The sequence below is a fragment of the Stenella coeruleoalba genome (assembly GCF_951394435.1).
Source record: "Stenella coeruleoalba genome assembly, chromosome: 14".
Lineage (NCBI taxonomy): Eukaryota > Metazoa > Chordata > Mammalia > Artiodactyla > Delphinidae > Stenella > Stenella coeruleoalba.
The window spans coordinates 72147257-72166400 of NC_137160.1; the positions used below are offsets into that span (position 1 = coordinate 72147257).

The 19144-nt window shown below is 46.0% G+C and overlaps 1 protein-coding gene across 2 annotated transcripts in view; it reads left to right on the forward strand.

The window, feature by feature from the left end:
* The window catches only part of ACACB (acetyl-CoA carboxylase beta), a 138505-nt gene that overhangs the window by 116098 nt on the left and 3263 nt on the right, over positions 1–19144 (forward strand). For both annotated transcript variants that reach the window (XM_079942307.1, XM_079942306.1), the window contains 13 exons: positions 2627–2749; positions 3071–3340; positions 4260–4357; positions 5392–5512; positions 7226–7336; positions 8204–8347; positions 9692–9812; positions 11365–11461; positions 13298–13394; positions 14748–14883; positions 15888–16065; positions 17664–17776; positions 18721–18875. In XM_079942307.1, the coding sequence (XP_079798433.1) occupies positions 2627–2749; positions 3071–3340; positions 4260–4357; positions 5392–5512; positions 7226–7336; positions 8204–8347; positions 9692–9812; positions 11365–11461; positions 13298–13394; positions 14748–14883; positions 15888–16065; positions 17664–17776; positions 18721–18875 (1764 nt within the window). The remainder of the gene's footprint in view (positions 1–2626; positions 2750–3070; positions 3341–4259; positions 4358–5391; positions 5513–7225; positions 7337–8203; positions 8348–9691; positions 9813–11364; positions 11462–13297; positions 13395–14747; positions 14884–15887; positions 16066–17663; positions 17777–18720; positions 18876–19144) is intronic.

The following is a 19144-nucleotide window of genomic DNA, read 5'->3' on the forward strand; positions in this document are numbered from 1 at the left end:
CTTCTATTCAACTTTTTTTTACTAGAGTTCTTGGCCAATGCAAAAATATGAGAAAAAGAAATAAAAGGTATAAAGACTAGAAAGAAGGAAGCAAAGTTACGTTTTTCATAGATGATATAAATGCCTATACAGGAAATCCAAGAGAATTTATGGAACCAATTAGATAATACAGCAAGATCGCTAGATACAAGAGCAATATACAAAACTTAATTGTACTCTCATAGACCAGCAATAATTGTAAAATCTAATTGGAAAAAATGCCATTTACAATATTAAGATCAGCTCCAAGTTTAGGGATAAATCAAACAAAAAACATACAAGACCTTTATGGAGGAAATTTTGAAACTTTACAGAAATACTTTAAGCCTAAATAGAGAGATATATCATGCTTATGTATGATGGGAAGATTCAATATTGTAAAGATAATAGTTCCCCCCAAATTAATACGTTCAGTATAATTCTGGAGTTTTGGTGCAACTGAAAAACTCATAGGGAAAGCAAAAGTTCATGAATAGCAAAAACACTTCTGAAAAAGAACAAAATCAGGAGGACTTGTCTTAGCCATCCTTTAAAATAAGTCATTATTTGGGCTTCCCTGGTGGCGCAGTGGTTGAGAGTCCGCCTGCCGATGCAGGGGACGCGGGTTCGTGCCCCGGTCCAGGAAGATCCCACATGCCGTGGAGCAGCTAGGCCCGTGAGCCGTGGCCGCTGAGCCTGCGCGTCCGGAGCCTGTGCTCCGCAACGGGAGAGGCCACAACAGTGAGAGGCCCGCGTACCGCAAAAAAAAAAAAAAAAAATTAAAAAAAAAAAAGTCATTATTTACTTTCAAGCAGTAGTACGTACTACAGTGTGTAATATTATTGTAACAGAGCTAAACAAATAGACCAATGGAACAGAATAGAGTCTAGAGTCAGACCCACTCACAGACAGAACCTTGATTGAATGCAGAGGTGGGATTCTGAATCAAGGGAATAAATTTCACTAAAAGGTACAAAGAAATTTCTTATCTAATTGGGAAAAAAATTTTTCGATTTCTACCTCATCTGGTGTACAGAAATAAATTTCGAGAGGATTAAAACTGCTCGGAGTGAGTTGAAAGCCTAAGCATAGGAAAACCCCATAAATGTGACTATGTTAAAATTTAAAAGTTATTTATGTAAAAGAGAAAAGACAAACCCCAGATTGGGAGAATATGTTTAAACATCTGTTTCCAGCAAGGGGTTAGAGCAATATTATCTACAGAGCATTTATAAATCAGTTGGAAAAAAAAAAACAAGCAAAACTATAAAAAATATGGGCAAGAGTTATAAATAGGAAATTGACCAAAAGAAAGAGAAACTTACAAGATCAATCAATATATTCTAAGGTGCTCACCTCACTGATAATCAGTGAAGTACCAACCAATATCACAGTACAAAAAAAAAAAAAATCACAGTACAGTTTCACACCCAGCAGATGGGTAAACATTAAAATATTTGCCAAAGCCAAGTGTGGACAAGTATATGGAGCAAAGGAGCTCTCACACATTCTTACTAGAACTGTAAAACAATTTGATAATATCCAGTAAATCTGAATTTTCACATACCCTATGACCCAGCAATTTCATTCCTAGGTATACACCCATTGAAACACTCATCCGTGTTTATTAAAAAAAAAAAAAAAAAAAGACCATAAAAATGTTGATTACAGCATTGTTGGTGTAGAATTGGAAACCTAAATGTTCCTAAAAAGGGTTATGAGTAAATAAATTGTGATATGTTCATATCATGGAAAACTGAACAGCAGGGAAAATGAATAAACCAGAGCTAAATTTATCAATATGGATAAATCTCTCAAATATATTGGAGAACTGGAAAAATAAGTTGTGGAAGGACGTGTCCAGTACAATACCATTATTTAAAGTATAAGTCATGCAAAATAATGCTATGTTTTTTGGGGGGTTTTATTTTTATTTTATTTATTGTTTTTGGCCGCGTTGGGTCTTCGTTGCTGTGTGCGGGCTTTCTCTAGTGTGGCAAGCAGGGGCTACTTTTTGTTGTGGTGCGTGGGCTTCTCACTGCGGTGGCTTCTCTTGTTGTGGAGCCTGGGTTCTAGGCACGCGGGCTTCAGTAGTTGTGGTGCATGGGCTCTAGAGCACAGGCTCAGTAGTTATGGCACACGGGCTTAGGTGCTCCGCAGCATGTGGGATCTTCCCGGACCAGGGCTTGAACCCGTGTCCCCTGCTTTGGCAGGCGGATTCCCAACCACTGCACCACCAGGGAAGCCCAATGCTATGTTTTAAATGTCTGCACATATGATGAAATAAAAATGTAAAAGCCTACAGAGGACTGATGGACAGTAATTCAGGATAATAGTTACCTGAGGGGAGCAGCGGGGAGGAGGGATGGGAATGGGATGGGGAGGGGTACACCAGGGACTTCAACTGCATTTTTCTTATTTCTTTAAAAAAATCTTAAGCTACTGTGGAAAAATTCTGATTTGACAGAGCCATGAGATAGATGCTTGGGTATTTATTTTTCTGCATGTATGCTTTAAATAGTTCGTGATTGAAAGAGAGAGAAAGGAGTAGAAAATGTACTTCCTTACTGATGACTTCAGGTTTTTCTCTTTCCTGTCCTCTCTGTAGGCTCTTTTTAAAATGTGGGGTTCCCCGGACAAGTACCCCAAAGACATCCTGACATACACCGAACTAGTGCTGGACCCGCAGGGCCAGCTGGTGGAGATGAACCGACTTCCTGGAGGAAATGAGGTAAAGAACTGAGTCGCTTTGCTGTACAGGAGAAATGAACACAACATTGTAAATCAACTATACTTCAATAAAATTAAAAAAAAAAAAAACCTCACAGAGCCCAGCCCCTGGCCGGAATCACCCTTTAAAACAATTTCCTCCTGGGGGACTTCCCTGGCCGTCCAGTGGTTAAGACCCTGTACTTCCACTGCAGGGGACATGGGTTCAATCCCTGGTCGGCGTACTTAGGTCCTGCATGCTGTTCAGTGCGGCCAAAAATAAATAAGTAAGTTCCTCCTGAAGAAACAAGCCCGTTTTCTTGTGCATTCGTGTCCTCGCCAGGTGGGCATGGTGGCCTTCAAAATGAGGTTTAAGACCCTTGAGTACCCAGAAGGGCGCGACGTTATCCTCATCAGCAATGACATCACCTTCCGGATAGGATCCTTTGGCCTTGGAGAAGACCTTCTGTACCTGCGGGCATCCGAGATGGCCCGGGCAGAGGGCATCCCCAAAATCTACCTCGCTGCCAACAGTGGGGCCCGTATCGGCCTTGCAGAGGAGATCAAACACATGTTCCAGGTGGCTTGGGTGGACCGGGAAGACCCCCACAAGGTACGTCATAAAGCTGGGGTGGCAGTGTGACTGCGCTAAGCTCATGTTGTATTTTCTGTGCGGGTGACAGCACCTCCAAGGGGGCGGACAAAATCTTCTTGCTCTTTGTGTAGACAGCATAGATATCCATAAAGTACATAAACAGGCAGTAAAATTTCATGGGAGGGGGTGACGATTAGGAAAAAAGGTCTAAATGGGATCCTTAGGGGGACAATAATGAAAAAAAGTTATTTTTTATGTAAACACAGAGTTTATACATACTGAGCATCTCTTGGAACACAGTGCACACCAAGGATGCAAATGTGAATGACAACGTAATCCCTGGCCTCAGGAAGTTCTTAAAAATCATGCAGGAGACCTAGAGACACCAGCTCCATAAAAGGCAAAATGAATAGAGAAAAGCACACATCTTGTGATGTGAAAATGCAGGGGACAGAGTCATTCTGTGCAACCGGAGCATGAGTTCTCAAGGGGGTGGTATTGCCCCCGCCATGGGGGCAAAAATGATTCTTTTCATGTAAAAAGCATACACACACACATATATGTATACATACATACACACATAAACAATATATCTACAATAAAATTTTACTGGGGGGGGCGGGGGGGGTTGGCATTAAGGAAAAAAAGCTCCGTAGGGGAAAGAGAATGAAAAGATGATTAAAAAACATTAAATCAGAGAGCCCAGGAAGAAAGTGAGGTTGTATTGTAAGGACCAGTGGAAAGCACAGAGCAGACCTTCCCTTTATTACTGTTATTAACATGGTATTAACATCAGACAGGTGACTGTGTTATTAACATGGTGTTATTAACACCCCCGCCCCCACCCACCCAAACCAGTGTTGACGTTAAAACAAAACAGTGGCTGTTGAGTGCAGGAAGCTGGACTCATAGCCTTACTGAAGTATATATTTTTAAGGGAATTAAATACCTGTACCTGACTCCCCAAGACTACACCACAGTCAGCTCCCTGAACTCCGTCCATTGTAAACACGTCGAGGAAGAAGGAGAATCCAGGTAAATAACTGACCAGGCAGCGCCTTCATTTTACCTGTGGTTAATTTCAGCTACTCCCAGGGGAATCTGCCTCTTCGCCTCTGGGCTTATGACAGTATATCAAGCAGGTGGTAGCGTTTGTACAATGGGACCCCCCGAGCTCCACTGGGGGCACTGATAGCTCAGACACCTGGGGCATCCTTTAGGGTGAGCCCATCCTTGTCATCCCCAAATGAGGCACGTCCTTCGCAAAAATACCACATCATGCAAGGAGAATTAGGTTGGATTCCCATAGTGTCCCCAGAGCTGCAGGTTCACATTTTGTGACCAAATTAGCCAGACTGACTCAGCGGTGACTTGGTGAGCTGGGAAGATGCCGGGAGGGCCTGCTTCGTGAGAACGTCAAGGGCAATACCGGCTTGTGGGTTGTGGGTTTTTAAAATCAGATTCTGATTTAAATCAGAATTTCCCAGGCTGAGTTTCCTGGAATGTTAGTTGGTGATTTGGGAGGATGGGAGGGAGTGAAAATTTTCCGTAGTCAAGTAAGTTTGGGAAACACTGGGTTAAATGAGATCCAACAAGCATCTTTATCGCAGGCCTTCTCAGAACATTTAATGCACTGAAATGCCGTGTGAATCCCTAATGGGTTAGGCTGTACAGTGTACTTACATGGCCACGGAATCTTGACTGATTGATTATGAACCACGTGGCTTCTCCTTGTATACCCCCATGTCTCTGTAGACCAAAGGCTATTCTAGATTGCTTCTGGAGGAATGCAGGGTGGGGTGACATTTCATTAGGATAGCCTCTGAATAGGCAAACTTTATCTTTGGTTGGAGGGGTGATGATTATCGATGCTGTACTTGCCCTTCTAGAAACTTTAGGGCCAGTCATCAGGGGCCTAGACCCCCGCCTTCATCTCACCTCCAGCTGCTTTATCACCTTCCAATCCCTCACCTTGCTTAGCCTTCCTTCCTCGGGTCCTTGGGAAACGCATCAGCCTTGGATTTTTCTGGGCTAGAGCTCAGTGTTTAACTCGCATTTGGTTCTTGAAGGTATGTCATCACGGATATCATTGGGAAGGAGGATGGCCTGGGCGTAGAGAACCTGAGGGGCTCAGGCATGATTGCTGGGGAGACCTCCCTGGATTATGATGAGATTGTCACCATCAGCTTGGTGAGTCCCCTCCTATTTTCTTTTCCGTCTCAACTTTTTATTATAGAAACTTTCAAATAGTCAAGAAAGCAAAGAGAATTGCTAATGAGCCCTATGTACTCATCACCAGCTCCAACAATTATCAACGTGTAACGATTCCTATGTCCCCATTCCCTCTGCCCCCCTGTTCTGGAATATTCTAAAGCAAACTCCACTTATATCTTTCCATCTGTAAGTACCCCAATGTGGATCTTGACTAGATTAATTTTTTAAAAACATAACCACGGTACTGTTACACCCAACAGTATCAGTGGCAATTCTTTAATATCATCAGAACACAGTTTGGGTTCAGTTTGAAGTGTTATCTCAAAAATATCCTGTTAAGAGTTGGTTGGTTTGAATCAGGGGCCAATCACCTCTTATTTAAAAGGTACCGAGTATTTAGAAGAACTTTTGTCCAATTTTAACTGGTACTAAATGACTCTCTTCCCGCTCCCCAGTTTGGCCTTTTCAAAAATATTTTCTGTTTCTGGTAGAGTCGTAGTAATAGTACTTTTCAATGGTAAACTGTCCCTCAAGATACGATTTTTACCTTCAGTGTTGTATCTTCAGTTTCCAAGGTGGAAGATGTTGGCCATGAGTGTCTTCCTTAGGCTTGTTTTCTAGATGTCATTTAAATATGTTTCATATATATTTCAAAATAAAAAGATTTATGCATATATTTACATATTCCAAAATATTTTTATTTTGAAGAATATAAAAAGATATGTATATCTTTACATATTCCAAAAATATATAAACATATATGTATCTTTTATTTATATATATACAGACAGGCACACCTCAGAGATGTTGCAGGTTTGGTTCCAGACCTCTACCATAAAGCAAATGTTGCAATAAAGTGGATATAGCAATAAACGTCACACAGATTTTTTGGTTTCTCAGTCCATGTAAAAGTTATGTTTACACTATATCGTAGTCTATTAAGTGTGCAATAGCATTAATGTCTTTTTTAAATGTACACACCTTAATTAAAAAATCCTTTATTAAAAAAAAAATCCTTTATTGCTAGAAAATGCTAACCATCATCTGACACACGGGGTTGCCAGAAACCTTAAGTTTGTTATAAAAAAAAAAAAAGCAATATCCGTGAAGTGCAATAAAATGAGATCTGCCTGTATGTCTTTTTATTTTTTTTTATTTTTTTTTTGTGTGTATATCTTTTTATTTTGAAATAGTTTAGGACACACCAGATACGAGATAGCATAGGCAGGTCCTATGTACCCATCACCCAGCTTCCCCCATGACAGTATAACCATCGGACGTGATTGACATTGACGTTGACACAATACTGTTAACTCGGTGCAGACCTCGCTCGGATTTTTCCAGTTTCACACGCCCTCTTAGGCCTCCTTTGGTTGTGTGAACGGCTGCAATGTCTCAGGAGTGACCAAGCTCAGAAGAGCCACAGACATGCCTCTTGAAGCAAGAACCAGAACATTCCACTTCCGCTGTCTTTATAACACTCTTCTTTGCTAACCCCATTCTTTCTGGTTAGGAGGTAGAGGTCAGGCACCCTGAAGGAAGGCTTGTGTCACGCTGTTTGGCCTCCAATCAGGTTGCCAGTGGCCAAGCTTAGCTTCCGTTGGTGCCCAGCGGGTCCCTGGGCTGTCCCCACTGTGGGAGGTGGGGCACGTGGCCCTGGGGAATGCAGGAGGGATCCTGTCTCCACAGGTGACCTGCCGAGCCCTTGGGATCGGGGCCTACCTGGTGAGGCTGGGCCAGCGAGTGATCCAGGTGGAGAATTCCCACATCATCCTGACAGGGGCAATGGCTCTCAACAAGGTGACCTTGAAGGGGCCACTGGGGAGTGGACATGTAGGGGGCGGGGTGGGGGAGGGGTCATTTTAACTTTCCCAGTGTCCCTGATGGGGGATTTTTCTCAACATGAAACCAGTTTCATGCCTACTGATGTAAGAGCTGTTTTTCCATTTTGCAGTTATATGGGCCTCTTATGAGCCAAAAAAAATACGTACATATATTAGGCTCTTCTGGTGGAACTAACTCTGTATTACTGTAATTTAAATTTTTAAATATTTTTGAAATGTTAAAAATTATTAAAATGGCATTACACATTGCAGAAAATTGGAAAAAGACCCCCCAAAAAGTAATTTTGCTCCTACTATAATTTTGGTGTATTTTCCTCTCGTCTTATATCTTAACATGGTTAGACTCCTAGTGAGTGCAGTTTCATTCGACATTTTTCCCTGTATTAAAATGCTTTCCACATTGCTGTAAAGCCTCCATAACATAATATCTGCTAAAACCCCACTGAGGGTCTCAAAGTCCGGCCCCTGAACCGGCAGCATCACCTGGGATCACATAAAAATGCAAATTCTCAGGCCACACTGCAGACCTGCTGCATCAGAAATGTTAGGTAGGGTTTTGCTTTGGAGTTGACTAGAGTAATCAGCTGGATCACTGGTTCTCAAATTGTGCTACATGTTGGAATTTTCTGGAAGTTAAAAAAGAAAATACCAAAGATTCTGATGTAATAGGTCTGGGTACAGCCAGGGCATCGGGACTTTTGAAAGCTCCCAGATGATTCTAACATGCAACCAGGGTTGAGGACCACTGAGGGAGATGACTTCCGAACAGGTGGAAGGGCCCCGGGCCGGGCAGAACCTTGCTAACCCTGCCATGTCAAAGCAGGTCCTGGGCAGAGAGGTTTACACATCCAACAACCAGCTGGGCGGCGTGCAGATCATGCATTACAATGGTGTCTCCCATGTCACCGTGCCGGATGACTTCGAGGGTGTTTGTACCATCCTGGAGTGGCTGTCCTATATGCCAAAGGTGCAGTATCCCCCCCTGCAGCTAAGAGCCTGGAAGACTCTGTTGTCAAGTTCATTTGCCAGGTGGTGTGGGAAACAGGGAGCACTAAAGATGTGTCTGGGTTTAATTTTTCTTTACTCCTCCCTCCTTCCCTCTCTGATACCAAGCCCTGTACTTGCTGTTCTTTGCTTTTTTTAAAATGCCACTGTAAGGATGCTCTCTGTCAATCCTTTAGAAAGAGGTGGCAATTTCAGTGTGGGTGGACATGTGTTAAATGTGGAATGATGTATTTAATGAATTTAAAAACAAAATAGAGTTCTTACAACTCCTACACCAAGACCAAGATTTAAGAGTCATCACTAATATTTGCTGAGCACTTACTAAAGCCATTATGTGAAGCCCTTTATCTTCATGATGTTGTTAAATCCTCACAACAGCCCTATCGGAGAGCTGCTATTATTATTACCACTTTACAGATAAGGAAATTGAGATTTAAAGAAATGCAGTACCTTGTCCAAGGTAATATAGCCAGTAAGTGGGTGGAAACAAGCCTCTAAAATGCACATGCCATCCTGTATGACAGTTACTAGCAAACTAATTACCCTGAATAATACAGCTAGAATTTTACACACAAGGTGCTTTGAATTTTAATGTCAAACATCAACCACTTTAATATTTATTTTTAAATCTTTGTTTGTTAATCCCACAACTCAGAAAGTTAATTGCTAAATATCCTCTTTATACCCAGGGAAATAGTTTATACTATTTACAAAAAAATAATTTACAAAAAAATAATTTTTGTAATAATAATTACAAAATAATTTTGAAATAATTTACAAAAAAAATCACCTCTGTACTATTTCCGTGTCATTGTAAATTCTCTAAGGGAATAGTCGATGGTTGGTGCCTGAACAAACAGAATAAAAGGCTGTTCTCGAACAACAACAAAAACTAGGTGACATTTCCTCTCATCAAAAGAGGTAACATTGGACAACAGAGAATCCTCAAGCTTTGCAGTCAGGCTCGATTTGATTCTTGGCTTCCTCCTCCATAGTAATGAGGCCTCAGGACCATCTCTTAATCTTCCTGAGCCTCGGTTTCCTCATCTGTGAAATGGGAGTAACAATAGCACCCACCCCAGGGTGTTATCGTGATGGTTAAGTGACATGATGTGTCGAGCCCGGCGCTTACTAGCCCCCCCTCACCAAATGCTACTCATAAATGTGATGATGAGCTATTTGGGGTTGAGCTTCTGTCACGTAACCAGGCATCACCACCAGAGGAGGAGAGGAGGGCAAAGAGCAGGCGGCAGATGTTACTGACAAGCACAGAGGACTGAGTTGGAGACCTGGCTTTCTTTTCTAGGATAATCGCAGCCCTGTCCCAATCATCACACCCACTGACCCCATTGACAGAGAGATTGAATTCCAGCCATCTCGCTCACCCTATGACCCCCGGTGGTTGCTTGCAGGAAGGCCTCACCCAAGTGAGTTCTAAAGGGCTTTGCCTGAGACCTGGGTCTTGGGGCTTCTTTTCTGCACCTGGGATAAAGGAACGTATCGATAGAAGCACTGTTACTTGGTCAGATACCCCAGAGGGATACACCAGAGCTCGAATGCAAAGGGGGTGGAGGAATGGAGATTTTTCTCTAAGCTTTTCCTGAGCTATTGACCAAGAAGGGGTGGAAACAGCCTCCGGTTTCTGGAGCTGATGGATGGAGGTGAAGGGTAGCAGAGGTCATGGCCTCCCTCCCCAAATTTCCCCAAATGTGGTAACATAGGTGAAAACTCTGGTGCTGTGACATCAGGGTTTCAAAGAGAAGAATGCTTCTCTCTCTCCCTCTCTCTCTCTTTCTTTCTTTTTCTATTTGGCTAAACCTAATAAGGTGATTCTCCATGAGTTTACTCAGGACCAGCAACTTAGCCTCTTCTGTCCCCATGTTTGCAGATTCACGTGGCTAGATGTGCACACACAGGTTCAAACACCCCCGTGTGCACCCACGTGCTTTCACACACACAATTCTCTCTCTCTCTCTCTCTCTCTCTCTGAAAGGGACAGGTAGGCCTCCTGGAAGGATTTGATTACATTCGGAGCAACCAGAACAGGAAAGCTGAGCCGCCCCTGTTACCACAATCCCGAGTCTAGAATTTCACACGCTGTCCCCTTTAGAACTTGGCCTCCCCATCCAGCTGTGTGGGGCAGGGGACGTGCTGCCAGGAGCGTGCCAGGCCTTGCCAGCAGAAGAAGCCCCAGGCCCTGCTTCTCCCTCTGCCATTTCTCTTGGGCTCTCTCGCCTGCGAGCACTGGCTTTATCTTGATTTAAAAAACGCCTGATACATTACTGACAGTTTTCTCCGGCTAGTCAGGCCAGCCCCCAGGCAGACACTGAGGCTGGGCTGCTTTGTTCCCAGAAGCCCAAGCTCCCGCTCCTGCAACTTGAGATCTCTCGTGCTACCTGGCACCTCGTGTCCAAACTGCAGTCATTTACACCGTGGTGTGGATTCCTGGCCCCACGTCCTCTCCAGGGATGGCTGCAATTGACATCATCATATTCATTCTCTCTCTCTCTCTCTCTCTCTCTCTCTCTCTCTCTCAAATTGAACACTTTCTTCCCAGTTAAATGGTTTTGAAGCTGAAGCCACCATGTCAGGGATGAGTTTTTGGGGGCAGGTGGTCCCTTCTTGAAATCCTACCTTCTGAAAGCATCCATCAGCTCTCTTTGCCTCTTGGGAAGAAAAGGCAGAGACGGTGATTAGGGTCTCCTTGTCTTTGGCCTTGACAGGAGTTGATGTATATAGTTGGATGTTCTATATGGACTGAATTCCTGACTTGCTGTATTTTTTGCAGCCCTGCTTTTGTGTGTTGGGGGGCGGGGGAAGGGTCGGTATCTGTGTAGTTTTCCAGGAAAAAAGGTATTTGGGCTGTCAAGGTCAGGCTGTCCTTAGAGAGACGGGAGAGCAGTCAGCTGCTCCAGGCGGATGCTGGGGGGCCCTTGTCAACCCAGCCCCTGGCCTGGACTTCTGCCCTTCTGCCCACAGCCCTGAAGGGATCCTGGCAGAGTGGATTCTTCGACCAGGGCAGTTTCAAGGAAATCATGGTGCCCTGGGCCCAGACCGTGGTCACGGGACGAGCAAGGTAACCCTGAGGATGGGGCAGGTAGCACACACCTGGCCTCCCCAGGTATTGGGACTCCCAGGTACAAAGCCAGGGGTTCTTTCCTCCTAGGTGGCCCCTAGGGACCCTTTTTCCTGGGCCCAGGATTTTCTGAAAGAAAAGCCAGTGGGGGGCAGGGGGCGTGGTTTTCTGGGTGATGAACTTCTTCATGAAGTCTGGGTTTGTCTCTGGCTTTAGGCATCTCAGCCAACCTCTTGCTGGGGGCCAGCACCCTTGTCCCTCGTGTCTGCCCCTGGGGCAGGGCTCCCTAGCCAGGGGGGCCATGGACCCCTTTGGGAATCAGAAGGTGGTACTCCCCCCGGAAACTGCGCAGACAGTCAGAACCGTGAATTCCCATTTCAGGAGGGCCACAGGCAGGAACCCCTGTTGTAGACCATAGCTGGCAGAAGCCTTAAATGCTTGAATGCTTTGAAAGCGGAGCCTCTCATTCCTCAGTGGTGTAGCCCGTATCTTTTTGGATCACTCCAGCTGCCCAAAAGTTCCTCTTTATATGGAGCCCAAAGCAGCATCCTCATAATTTACCACTCAGATTCCTGACACGATGTAGTTGCTTCCAGTCCAGGTTTGGAGTTGGACCTGAGCTCTGTCATTCACCCTCTCTGGGCCTTTACATCCTCATCTGTAAAATGGGGCTAATAATTCGACACCTCCCCCACCCCAAAGGATTGTTGTGATGATTAGAAGAGATAACATACGTTAGGCACTTAAAATATAAAAAAGGAGTTCCCTGGCGGTCGAGTGGTTAAGACTCCACGCTTCCACCGCAGGGGGCGCAGGTTTGCTCCCTGGTCAGGGAACTAAGATCCCGCATGCCACACAACGCGGCCAAAAAATTAAAAAATAAATAATAAATAAAAAGCTTTTAAAAAATCATAACCACTCCACATGTGGTAGCAGCTCCCATCACTGTCATTATTGTTGTTATTATTTACCTCCCTGCAATTACTATGAAAATACTAAGGCTAGTATTAGAACTTAGCTGCTTCTCCATAAGTGTTTTATTTTTTTTAATATGTTTTTTAAACATGAGATGAAATCTACTCCTCCCTCCATAAGGAAGCTCTTTATCTGAAGACTGCTCTCCCCAAACCTGCCTCATACAACTGTTGGGAGTGTAAATGAGAGTAATTAAGCGCTGCATGTGGCTGGGGGCAGCCAGTGGTAAGCGGTGATAGATGCCGATGCCACGGACTCCCCGTGACTGAAGCTCCTTCAGGCTCAGCATCCCTCAGCCCTTTTCCAGATGTGACGTGGTGTCTGGACCCACGCTGTCCACCGTGGTAGCTGCTGGCCACACGTGACAGTTCAAATTCAGATGAGTTACAGTGAAAGAGCATGACATATTCAGTTCCTCCACTGTCCCTGCCGCATTCCAAATGCTCAGTGGTCACGTGCAGCTCGCGGCTGCCACACTGGTCAGGCAGGTGGAGAACGTGGCCATCATCAAGGAAAGTTCTAGCGGACAGTGCTGCCCCCGTCCCTGCACTGGCCTGACCCTCCCCCCAAACATGACCGCTGTTGCCCCAACAAGGTCACCCAGAGGACCTTGCCAGCCTGCTAGTTTGTGAGGCTTTTCACTGCTTTGGGGCTGCTGCTTTGCCTTCCGGTAGAATAACCTGCCAGACTGAAAACAGCACTGTCTTCTGTATGCCCTCATCCCGGCCACCCAGGACCCAGCCCCTATGCCCGTAGACTATCACGTGTAGAATACCAGCTCGGGCTGGCTGGACCCACCGGTCCCCGAATCTGCCTGGGATGCTGCCCAGCGCCCCAGTTCCCTTGTGCTCCACCTTGCAGGCTGGGGGGGATCCCCGTCGGAGTGATCGCTGCAGAGACACGGACAGTGGAGTTGGCTGTGCCCGCGGACCCTGCCAACCTGGATTCCGAGGCCAAGGTTAGGGGCCAGGGAGCTGGGGCTGCTATTTTCGTGTTGTTTTGGGTTTTTTTTAATTGAAGTGTAGTGTACTTACATTATCATATTCATTTCAGGTGTACAGCACAGTGATTCAGCATTTTTATAGATTATGCTCCATTAAAAGTTATTACAAGATAATGGCTATAGTTCCCTGTGCTATACAATAGATCCTTGTTGCTTATCTATTTTATACATTGCAGTTTGTATCTCTTAATCCCATACCCCTAATATGCCCCTCCCACCTTCCCTTTCACCTTCGGTAACCACTAGTTTGTTTTCTATCTGTGAGCCTGTTTCTGTTTTGCGTATATGTTCATCTGTATTATTTTTTAGATTCTACATATAAGTGATATCATCCTGTGTTTGTCTTTCTCTGACTTATTTCACTAAGTATAATATTCTCTAGGTCCATCCACATTGCTGCAAATGTCAGAATTTCATTCTTTTTAATGGTTGAATAGTATTCCACTGTATATATATACCATTCATCTGTTTATCCATTCATCTGTTGGTGGGCACTTGGGTTGCTTCCATGTCTTGGCTATTGTAAATAGTGCTGCTATGAACATTGGGGTGCGTGTATCTTTTCAAATTAGTGTTTTTGTTTTCTTTGGATATATACCCAGGAGTAGAAGTGCCGGATTGTATGCTAGTTCTATTTTTAGCTTTTTGAGAAACGTCCTTACTGTTTTCCAGAGTAGCTGCACCAATTAACATTCCCACCAGCATCGTACGACGGTTCCCTTTCGTCCACATCCTCACCAACATTTGTTATTGTAGACTTTTTGATGATAGCCATTCTGACAGGTGTGAGGTGACATCTCACGGTAGTTTTGCTGGGGCTGCTGTGTTGGCTGGCTCAGCTGACAAGAGTGGGTCCTAGGTGGTCACACGTCTGTCTTTCCCGCTCAGAGACTCAGGGGAGCCCTTGGCCCTGGGGGGGCTTCAGCACACTCTATGGGGTGCATAATGCTCTGCACTGTCTTCCTCAGAGGATGACGGGTCCCTAGGAATCCCTCCCACCTCCAGCCCCCATCGCTGTTGCTATTTCTAGGGTGGGCCACACCGCATACTGGGAGGAATTCAGAAGTCAGAGGGCAGGTCCTCGGACCCCGCTCAGTGGCCTCTTCTAGCTTGTGCCTGTCAGCGGGCAACGGGAACCTCCCCGGGCTGCAGCGTGAGGGTCACGTGTCTGAGGGTTACAGACGAGCTGTTGGCTAGGTGCCAACTCAGATCAGACTGCCTGTCCTCCGGGGTGGAGTGTGCGGCCGTCCCGTGTTCCGGGGCTGCCCTTGCACAGCGGAATCGGACCCGGGCCACTCTGTGTTGCAGATAATCCAGCAGGCCGGCCAGGTGTGGTTCCCAGACTCGGCCTACAAGACGGCGCAGGCCATCCAGGATTTCAACCGGGAGAAGTTGCCCCTCATGATCTTTGCCAACTGGAGGGGCTTCTCCGGTGGCATGAAAGGTAAAGTGGCCTTCCTTGTGGGTGCCCTGAAGCCTCGGGGTCGGCACTCAGGACAGCCCCCTCGGGGTCCCACCATCACTTTAGCTCAGCTCCCCCAACCCTGAGCCATTCAGGTAACGCTGCCCGTTTTACAGTTGAGGAACTGAGGGTGCCTGGTGTGACTTGCTAGAGGTCACGGTCACACCAGGAGTGGCAGGGGAGGCAGGGGCGGCCCCGGGAAGCTGCCCGGTGACCTGGGCTGTCACCTCCCCGCTTGGTAAGATGGGGAGAAGGCGCCTGCCCTCCTCAGGGGGCTGCCGTGAGCATCAGTGACCTGACAGTCAGGCAAGTGCTTCTGAAGCCACCAAGCGCATTTCAAGATACAGTGACCATTAGTGGGATGTTGAGGAAAGAGCCGGACGGGGGCCGGCAGACCTGGTCTGAATCCTTGCTGGGTGGGTGACTGCTCTGAGCCGCAGTTTCCTTCCTCCATGAGGGGAGTAAGAATAGGACCAACTCAAGGGCCAAGGTGAGGACTCGCTGAGCCCATCACTGGCACGTGGTGTTTACTCTCAGTTTGATTATGGTGGATTTTGTTATGGTGCTGTTGTTACCATGTGGGGTGCCTGGTACTGGATGGACGCCTCTTGGTAGAAAATAAGGACCATCTGCCTGTGGACAGGAGGGAAGGGCCTGTGTTATTGTTGGGGAGGATTCTGTTCTGGGAATAGTGGGACAGGCCAGGTGCATCTCGGAGTCAGAGCTGGAAGGAATCTTAGAAATCGTTCTGTGCCTCCTTTTCCAGGTGCGGACACTGAGGCCCAGGAAGGGAGGGGGACCCGTCCAAGGTCCCGTGAGCACTTAGGGAGCAATCTGTGCCTGGGCCGGTTCCTGCCTCTCGGCCCAGTGAGAGTCTTTCCGTAGCGCTGTACAGCCTCCCAGCTGACCACGCTCTCCCAGAACCCCCAGGACAGCGAAGACCGGGGCCTGCAGTCACCTCACCGGGCGGCTGCCTTGCCTTTCAGACATGTACGACCAGGTGCTGAAGTTTGGAGCCTACATCGTGGATGGCCTCCGGAAGTACAAACAGCCTGTCCTGATCTACATCCCGCCCTGTGCGGAGCTCCGGGGAGGCTCCTGGGCGGTCATGGACACCTCCATCAACCCACTGTGCATAGAAATATACGCGGACAGAGAGAGCAGGTGGATGCGCCACCCCCAACCCACCTTAGCCTTTTCTTGTTCTCACTCCCAGTCCTTAGGCCCCATCACCTTTGAGCCACTGGTTTGAGGATCACAGGGGTGTTCTGAGTTTCTGAAGGGACAGAGAGCCTCCAGTTTTACCAATCTGAAACTAGCATCCAGTGTGCGACTGGATGGTCTCAGTAGAATTAGTGGCTGGAGCCCAGAAGTGGTGGAGGAATTGTCTCTTCTCTCATCACTTATACTCACCTGCTTCCCAAGGAAGTTTGCAATCAAATTAAGAAAGACCCAAAGCATCTGAGCTTCCTGGCAGCCAGGATGAAAAGGGAAATATGACCAGTCATCTAGTTCTTACTAGACTCTGAGTCTCTCCCAAAGCTCTTCTGTAGAGACTGGGTTTTTTTCAGTTTTATATAACCCAGGGCCCAGTACAGTGCTTGACTCCTAGTGGGTGCTTGGGAAATACTGGCCAAACAAATGACTGAATGAATACTTGCATGAGAGGATACCAGTTCTTCAGGGGAGAGAAACCTTCTTGGCACTTTTTTTTTTTTTGAATCAGGAATTCATCCCAGGAACTTTACAGAAAGAATAATTACAATAATACTTGCAACTCAGTGTTTGAGTGCCTTCAAAATGAAGACTATGCCAAATGCTGTGTAGACTCTAAAGGCTTCAAGAGTAGTTCTGCCCAAAATATAGATAGGCACCTTCTTCCTGTGTCTATTCCCTTATTCATTCCTTAATCCAATGAATATTTATTAGGTACCTCCTATGTCTCAGGTGGTGGGTTAGGCATTGTGATATGGTGCAAATGAGCCAAACCTGCCCTGCCTTCAGTGGCCCTAGACCTTCATGGAAGGCTGCTGAGATCACCCTCCCGGAAGACTCAGGACGAGAACAGCCTTGAATGGGGCCATCATTAACTTTTCACTCTGGCCACCAGGAAGCTCAGAGCTACATATAGTATTGCTCAGGGTTTCCAAGCTATCAAAAGAAAAGGGGGCAGGGGGAGCCTGAGGGGTGAGTGAGAGAGTTGGGAATGAGAGGGTCACTCATACCTTGGATCCCTCCGTGTGCCTTTGTGTGCTTTAAAGAGATCAGAAACAGTACCCTGGCCCTAGGAGAGCAGAGATTAGGAAGGCCACAAAGGACTGTGGCTGAAGAGCTCGAGGCTTATGTTGTTCTGGAGAAAGTCATAGGCTCTTGGAGCTGAAAGGGCCTTCCAGAGTTCAGAATAGTCCATTCCATTTTTTACTTTTTGGCCTCACCATGAGGCATGTGAGATCTTAGTTCCCCGACCAGGAATCAAACCCGCACCCCCTGCAGTGGAAGCACGGAGTGTGAACCGCTGGACGGCCAGGGAAGTCCCAGAACACTTTATTTTAAAAGCTGGTTTAGTTCTTCATTCTATGGATGTAGAAGCAGATGACCAGAGAGGGGAAGTGACTTGCCCACGGTCACACAGTGAGTCAATGAAAGAGCAGAGGACTCACACCAGATTTCCTGGCTGTCTTGCCTCCCCCTGCCGTGTCCTCTGGCTGTCGCTTGCTGGGGGACACCTCACACACCAGCACCCCTGCTGCTGTTTTTTTCAGAGCGAGTGTTCTGGAGCCAGAGGGAACAGTGGAGATTAAGTACCGGAAGAAAGATCTGGTAAAGACCATGAGAAGAATCGACCCAATTTACCAGAAGCTTGTGGAACAGCTAGGTGAGTGGGTCTGAAATGAATGACTTCTCAGAGGTCAACAGAGGCTCAGCCCTCTCATTGCTGGAGGTTTCTGGTATGTTAAAAATAGTGAAGACATACCAAAACACAGCAGCAAAAATTATGAGATATTTTAAATGTTCACATACAGTGTATCAACTGCTTTAACATTAAAAAATATACACTATGCCTTAGTGAATGTACTTCTCGGCACACACAAGATATAATAATTGAAGTATTTCGAGCCAATAAGAAACATTAGAATTTTGGTAGCAAAATTACCCTTTAGAATTTTTCCATCAGACATATTTTTGTTTGAGTGACAGCTTTGTTTCACTTGTAACTTTAGGTGTAATTCTCTTTAAAAGTCCATGTTAGGTGTCAGTGTCTTTATAACTGATAACTGATCTGTGTCATCATAAATTCACAGGATTTATGATGATGGTGATGACGGGTGTATAATTTCTTTGATTTGGTATCAGGGTAATGCTGATATCACAGGGCGAGTTGAGAAGTGTTTCCTCCTATTTTCTGAGTTTGAATTGGCACTATGTCTTTAAATCTTTGATAGCAGGTTTCTAACTACAAATTCAACTCCTTTATTATATATAGGAATGTTCAGTTTAATCTGTTTCCTCTTAGGTGAGCTTTCATAGTTTGTATATTTCAAGGAATTGGTCTGTTTCATCTAAATTATCGAATTGGCATAGACTTGTTTATAATATTCCCCCTTAGATTTTACCATATATATTACAAATGGTAACTGATAGTGTCCTGTAAGCACAGCGGGCCTGATAAAAGGCAATAAATTTGAAGTTGCGTGTTGAATGCTGTCTTGCAACTCTGGGTGCATTTTTGAGGCTGCACGAGCGACTTGACTTCTGGGCATTATCAGAGTTAAAGCTGAGGCCTGTCTTGCCCACCCTGGTTCTTGCCCTTGCCTGCAGGAATGTCTGAGCTCTCCGACAAGCACCGCAAGGAGCTGGAGGGCCAGCTGAAGGCCCGGGAGGACCTGCTGCTGCCCATCTACCACCAGGTGGCGGTGCAGTTCGCCGACCTCCACGACAAGCCCAGCAGGATGTTGGAGAAGGGTACCATCTCTGTAAGAGCCTGCAGCTCTAGGGTCGGCGCGAATGGCCCATCCTAAGGTCACCTGGTTTCCAACACACAGAGGATATTTGGGCTCAGGGCTTTGGGATGAGTCAAATGCCACACGTTAGAATCACCTGGGGAGCTTTAAAACAAAAAAATCCTAGTGCCTAGGTGGCTTTCCAGACCAATTAAATCAGAATATGGGTGGTGGGAGTGGGGAGAAGCCAGACATCAGTATTTTTTTTTTTTCAGATCCCCAAGAGATTCCAATAAGTAGCC